Genomic DNA, 7,337 nt, shown 5'->3' with positions numbered 1-7,337 from the left:
GGGGCGAAGATAACCTCCAAATTCTAAATGGACGAGGAAATGGAAATTTATTTATTTATTTTTATATTATTGTCTTTGTTTTTTTTTTTTCTGAAAACAAAATTGTAACATTGATGTGGACCTCAATAAATCTTAACTACAGGATTAGATTATTGACATTGTTAAGAAATATCAACATGAGAGAAATACACAATAAACCATCACAAACTTTCATGATTTAAAATACAAGGAAACATGTTTTTGGCATCAAATGAAATCAATGAACAAAGATAAGCCTTCCTAATAAGAGTTGTAACACACAAAAATTTATTAACTTTGCAATCCTCACTTAGGATATTACTATACCATACTCACATAATTTACATCAAGGATCTCTAACATGGCACCAAACTCCAAATCCCATGGCCTTATTGTGTTTGTGTGTGGCAAAAGCTAGAAACTATCTACAATCTTCCACATGAAACATGAATGTATGTGTTCAAAACCCAAAAAACAAAACAAAATGTTGTGTCAAACACTTTCTACTAAGCTAAAGAGTGGGAAATGCAAAAACATTGAATTACCAAAACCATGGATAAAGAGGATTCATGACTGTTGTCAACTAGGCTGCTTAGCTTCTTCTTCCAAAGAAGAGAAGCTTCCGGAATCCTTTCGCAGCTTTGGAAGAGTCCTCATCATTGTTCCATTTCTTCCTAGAGTGAACTGGTTCCGACATCACTTGATCACTAAGTGGAGGAGGAGGGGTAGCATTTTGTTTCATAGGGACTTGAAGAGAGACAGCAGCATTGATTTCATCTATCTCTAGACTGACCTTTGAACTCACGGCAGATACAGCTGGCGGCGGCTTGATTGGCGATGCTGCGCTAGGATTCATGATCGCCTCGGCGATCTGCTGAGGTTTATCGGCTGCAAGCGAAGATAACTTGCTTGACAAGTCTTTACCTCTTGACGCCTCCATGTGAAGTTGGCCAACATTTTTATGCACATGCTCTCTTTCTGAGATCAAATTCTTGGCAGAGTTTATTGGCAACACAACTTCTGAGGCATGCTCTCTTTCCTCATTTGCTTTCTTCTTTGAAGATTTCACCTCTTTCACACCTTGTTTCTTCTTTTCCAAAGGAACTGCATTTGCCTTCAAGGATGGTTTCTTGGTAGGAACTGCTTTTGAAACTTTCTGACTTACTACACGCGCAGTTGCGAGGCGCTCGATTGTGGAGTTTCGAAGGACCGGCTTTTGTGATTTCTTAGTCTCTTCATTGGATGGATGAATCTTTGGCTTGTTGTTCTTGGAAGTAATCTTGGTGTCTATTGAAGTAGTCTTCTTAGAAGCACTTCTTTCTGCAATTCTTTTCTGCCGTTGAATCAGTAGCTCCTCCTTTCGCTTTCTACTTTCTTCTTCCTATCAAAACAAAATAGCCTTCAAAGTTCAAACAACAATAACAGAAACTTGAACAAGTAATGAAGTTCCACTTAGAAGAGTTAAAAGTTACCTTTGCAGATTTGCTTTTAGTAGCTGTCATTCTGCTTCCAGGGGATGCTCTGGTTTTCGAGCTGATATCTGATTTGCTCCTTCCATTAAGTCCATTTACTGGCCTATCCTTTGCTGCTTTACCTGAAACTTTTCCATTCCTTGCTCCGGGAGCTTTAGTATTAGTCCTCTCGACATTCGACGACTTCTTTTTCTCTGTTTCGGCATTGGATAGCTTTTTGTTCACTTCATTTGATGATATGTTGTTTTGATAATCCATTTCAGCACTCCAAGGTGGTGCTGCTGCACTGTGCTCTAAGGCCGAGTCACGATCAAGAACCATGAAGAGATCATCTGGCTCTTGGGAATTCAAAGTTTCAGTCTTATTGTGAGAATGTTCTTGTGTGCTGTTGGAGAATTCAGCAGCACCAACAATGTCTGAAACCAAACTTAAGTCTGCTGCTGATTGAGAATTCGATTGGTTATCCGATGACCGAGCTTGAATCATGAATGAGTCATCAGCCAAAGTGTCTCTCCTGTTTTTCTCAGAATTGGAAACACCATTCAACATGCTGAAAGTTTTGTGTTCATTCTCATTTTCTTCATTTCTCTGAGAAAACAAAAACTTCTCATTTGTGTTAACCTTTTTCTTAATCAAGGAAGATGCATTCGTCCCCTCCTTAAAGTATTCGTTGTAATTTTGACTCTCATTGTCCAATTCCTTTGATGATAAAATAAATGAATCATCTTTGAAACTCTTATTCACAATAACTTCCTCCTCAAGCTTTACATGTTGTTGTTCTGTATCAGGACTAGGCTCATCATCTCTCCAGAGAAGATTCTGGAAAGCATCCCAGTTGTCATTTCCCTTCGCGCCATTCGAATCAATGCCGGCTGAACCATTTTGTTGTTTCTTATGCTGTTGGGAACTTGACTTGTGCTTTCTCTCCAGTGACTCCACAGCTTCCTCTACTTGATGTTTCAGGGAATCTCCATTGATAAAATCTTCATTGTTGGACGAACTCCCCTCGGTGACACTACCTTTTTCGCCATCTCCTTTAGAGGTTATATAGTTTATATTGCGAATAACGACTTTCCTTGATGACTTCTTTCCATGCTTCTTTTTTCCTTGCCTTGAATGTTCATCTGAATCACTCTCATAGCTTGAGTCACTGGACAAAGTAGATGCATCTTCCTGAGAGTGTTTCTTCTTCTTCTTCTTAAAGGATGGTTTATTATAATCCATTGAGTCTTCCGAATTCGGAGGCCATTGCATACTGGCTGGATAGTATGAAGAGGGAACCTGCATACCAGGATAGAGGTACCCCTGGTATGGTGGTGGCAAATGTTGAAATCCATGACCCTGAAAATTGTGAATGTAATGGGGAACATGGTTTGGCCATGACATTGGTGGTGTTGGCATGCCATTATCTGCAAATTTTTTCACCATTAAAGATAAGTAACATAAGGGAATTCATGTATGAAAATTCTGAATTTTCTTGAAAGAACTAGATATTGATGATACCTTGATTCATGTCAAAACTTGCATGACTTGGGGTTGACTCAGAGATAGCAGCATCACCTAAACCATTCAGTTTACTGCTAGCATCATCTTCGCCGGCGAGTATGATTCCGGCTGTTCTCAGGTATGGCAATACCGGCTGAGACGACGCTTGCATTGCTGCTATCTCATCCATCCAGAGTTTGTCTTCATTCTTTTGTTTGCATAGATCTAAGAAATTGATGCATGCTTCCCTACATGAGATACCAATTTATATTACCAAGTTCTCAGGTGCTAAAAATCAATACAAGTATGTAACAACAAGTAACTAAAGTATTTAAAAAGAAATGAAATTGAGTATAAATGAATCTCCAGTTAAATTAGATGTAAGATTTTCCTTTTCTTTTTCAAGCAAGAAGATTGGACAAATCAAAGGACTATTTTCTTGCATGCTTACAGTTACAGACCTTAAACGTGAAGCTCCGAAAGCATCGGCGAAACATATAAGATCATCTAAAGACTCTGGATAGTACCCTCCAACTAAAGCACGGGCATAGGCCATTGCTTGCTCTTTGCAAAGCATGGCTTTACGATTATCTAAAACACGTCGAAGGCGAACCCTGTTCATCAGAAACAAATCAAAACTTATTGCAACATATAATAGATACTTCCTTCAAGAACAAAAAAATGATGAGAAACAAGATAGCATAAGGAATGCACCAAGTATAGTACCTGGAATTTTCTTCATTTCCCTCTTGATTTGCAGTTGATTTTTTGATGCGCCCTTCTGCAGAAGATAACAGATTTACTGTTAAACCAAAAGAAAAAAGTTTCTGATCCTATTTAAAATAGAAATGAAAGACTAAACAGAGAAACTATATGTCAAGAAAATGATGAAACCTAAATAAAGTTGTATTGTGATTAGTACTTTCTCTCATTATGATGCAAACTCAAAGTTAAAAATGTAGTAGTAAACACAATCATTGGCCTTTTTAATTCAATAATCACATTCAGGTAGTGATTGAAATTTGCAACAGGAAAGTTAAATTAAGAATGATTATAGCAAATACTTGAATATGATATGAAATTAGCACCGAGATAATGTATAGATTTTATTGCTATTTTTCACCCATACCTTCTTCTAACACTAAATTTGTCTTCTCAATTGACTGATTTTCGATCTGCACAATCTCCTTTTCTATCGTCACAATCCTCTCTAGAACTTCTGGAGTGCTTACAAATCTAACAAACCTGTAGAAAAATCAAAACAAAACAGATTAAAAAAGGCTCTTTCATCTCCATCTAGCAGAAAATAAGGGATCACAGACATTGTTCTTATTCTTATGGAATTATTCCAAAGGTACAAACTTTGAAAGTAAACAAATGGAGGGTAATGGCTGTTTTGATCCAATCATTCAGAAAACTTGCAATCAAAGCAATCAAACTCTATTGTTTACCAAAACTCAGAGAGCTTTGAAAACCTTGAATCACAAATCACAGCACATAAACTTGATTTAGAGATCTAAACTCATAAATGAAGGGATAAAGAAGCATGCTTAGAATTGGTAAGGAAGAGGAAAGAAAATGGAACCTTTGGAGGGTGGCTTTGGTGAACCATGGAGCATTGGGAGAAGATGGAGGACGCAGAGTGATGGAATAGCCAGCTTTTGAAATCTGATCTTTTGCACTCTTTAGATGTGAAAGAAACGGTTCTAACAAGCCTGAAGCTAGTGTTTCACTCACACCACCAGCAACAATAACCAAGTCGCATCTTTGAACACAAACAAAGAAGAATGAATGAAAGTTTATGGAAAATGTGTTAACTTTGAAGAATGAAGCAAGTACCTTGTTCTTGTTGGGGTGAGCTGAAAGAGTGTGTGATCAAGACGAGTGCTTGGGTCCATAGCTCAAACCTCAAGGTTGAAACACTTCACAGCTGAGAGTGAGTGAGATTCCAAGTCTTACAGTACAAACTTGAATGAATCAATGCTTCACATGGAATGCAAGAGAGAGAGAGAGAGAGAGAGAGGTTTGGCACATGGAAATGGAATTGCTTGATTGTTTGTTGAGTTTCAGAATGTGGGTCCAACATAACATGCTCTCTCTCTCTCTCTCTCTCTCTCTCTCTCTCTCTCTCTCTCTCTGTCTCTCTGAGCATAGTTCAGAGACATGTAGACATTGTTTCTAGAAAGAGAATGCAGAAGTAGTACTCTACTATGATGGTGCAAGGGAATGAGTAAGTGAGATGATATGATAATAAGAATAATATAAAACAATATGAAACGTGAATAAATGTAAATGAAGAGAGGATTGGAGTATGGTTAAGTAGTTGAAAGGTCGATATTTGGCTTTGTTATGTTAACTTGTCATCAAAGAGAGCAGAGACAGAAATAGTGATGACTTTAGATTTATTGTTGTCGGTGTGATAAAAAGTGAGTGAGGCACCAGCAAAGAATAATTAAGCCCTTCTTCTTACCACTTGCCACTGCCAACCATTCAAACAGTATATGTCCAGAATATTAAAATTAATTATTAATATATTTGTGTATAAATATATGTATAATTTTATTTTATTTTTAATATATATATTTTATATTAATAATTAATTTTGATAATTGACTTTGATATTAATAATTGACTTTGGTGATCGACTTTAATAGTTAACTTTAATAACGGTGTAAATACATAACATACTCGATTTATTTAACATGTAAATTTCTCATTACAAACAAGAGAGACCATATAAAATTTGGGCCGATATTACTACACACATCCACAAATATCTAATTTATTTTAATTCCGTTCAATTAGATTAGCAATCTAATTTGTAGAGGATATAATTAGATTTAAGTGTTGGATTAATTTTACTTGTTCAATGCGTAATCTTAATATATATATATTTTTTTAATAAGGAGAGATTTGAACATTTATTTTTTTTTTACAAGTATTTAATACTACAAAATTTATAATTCAATTGGCTAATATTACGTAAATAATATTTGATATTATAAAATATTAAAAAATTAAATATTATATTTAAATAAAAATATTTTTTGAAATCAATTTAAATATAGTCGGAGTTGAGAGATACAGATTGCTGACTTATAAGATTAAAGTTAAAAAAAAAAACTAAATCTATGAATAAAAATACAATAGAATTTAAACTCTATCGCATCCTATTTATCGCCATCTTAAACTACAAGCACCAAAGGACATGGGCTAACCAAACTACTTGACTCAATGCCTAATATTTGAATGGATATAAGTATGTAACCTACGTTCAATAAATTGATCCCAAATAACAAAAAGAAAAACAATTCAAGAACAGAAAGTCATTCTTAATGCTTGAAGATGCAAGGTTGTTATCACCCGGGGCAGTTTAAAATTATGATTTGGAATATGCTAATTGGACAGCTAGCAACAAAAAATGTACATTTGCAAATAGGACTAATTAAGATAAAGCTCACCAATTGTGAATTTGTAATATGACAAAAACAACTTATGAGAAAAAAGAATGTTTTGTTCTTGCTCTTTTATTTGGAAAAGGCTTTTCCCATATTAGGAAAAAATCACAAATGAATTAAATTGATTTTTAAAGATTTAGATGTCTCAATTTAATTCTTAAAAATATAAAATCGTAAAATATACAGTTATGTAAATTTTGAATTCTTATCTTTTAAAGCATCAAATAGATGCATATTTTTAAATAGTTAAATGTGAGGATCATAATGAATTAGTTTCACATAAAAAAAAAGTTAAAAATAAAGAATTTATAAAATAAAATACATATTAATTTAATATCTTAAGATTTTAAGTTAAATAAAATGTGTTCTGATATTGTATTTTTTACTTAGTTCTTCTTTAAAATCTCTTCAATAGTCAATAATTTCTTAAGATGCCCTACACATACCCTATCAAAACTAATCTTTGAAGATGATTTAGGTAATGTGAGAATTGATTTATACCTATTTTATAGTTAAGGACAAAGACTTTGACACTCGTGGGGCACTTAATGGTGGTTGGATAATTGATATTAAGAGAAAAAAATGAAAATTATAACGTGCAATCATGGCTTTGTTAATTTCTAACAATCAATCATTTTACATCTTAATGTTGGTTCATACTTAGCTTTCGTAAAATATAATTATAAAAATAAAATAAAATGAAGTGCTTGTGGATAGAATTGCTTCCCAATTCATTCACACAATTAGTAGTAGGGTTTAATTATTGTCATTTGATTTGATACTTCTTTATGATAATTAGTTAGGTTTTGGACTAATTTCCATTGATTTGATAGTATTATTATTGCTCTTAGCTCCATACCTCCATCAATTATCGTAGAAAGGCTCATCCACCTTCCACAACATC

General features: G+C 34.3%; 1 protein-coding gene across 1 annotated transcript; it reads right to left on the bottom strand.

Moving 5' to 3' along the window:
- Nucleotides 1-283: 283 nt before the first annotated feature.
- Nucleotides 284-5,329, bottom strand: LOC112707374 (COP1-interacting protein 7). Its single transcript, XM_025759083.3, has 8 exons — nucleotides 4,815-5,329; nucleotides 4,561-4,740; nucleotides 4,105-4,220; nucleotides 3,702-3,756; nucleotides 3,437-3,589; nucleotides 2,994-3,223; nucleotides 1,491-2,899; nucleotides 284-1,399 (listed from the first exon to the last, which is right to left on the bottom strand). Exons 1-8 carry the CDS (start codon nucleotides 4,871-4,873, stop codon nucleotides 611-613), a joined length of 2,991 nt encoding a protein of 996 aa, XP_025614868.1. The 5' UTR covers nucleotides 4,874-5,329; the 3' UTR covers nucleotides 284-610.
- Nucleotides 5,330-7,337: the final 2,008 nt, after the last annotated feature.

This window comes from Arachis hypogaea, chromosome 8 (genome assembly GCF_003086295.3).
Source record: "Arachis hypogaea cultivar Tifrunner chromosome 8, arahy.Tifrunner.gnm2.J5K5, whole genome shotgun sequence".
Taxonomy (NCBI): domain Eukaryota; kingdom Viridiplantae; phylum Streptophyta; class Magnoliopsida; order Fabales; family Fabaceae; genus Arachis; species Arachis hypogaea.
This window is presented reverse-complemented; position numbering and strand designations above follow the sequence as displayed.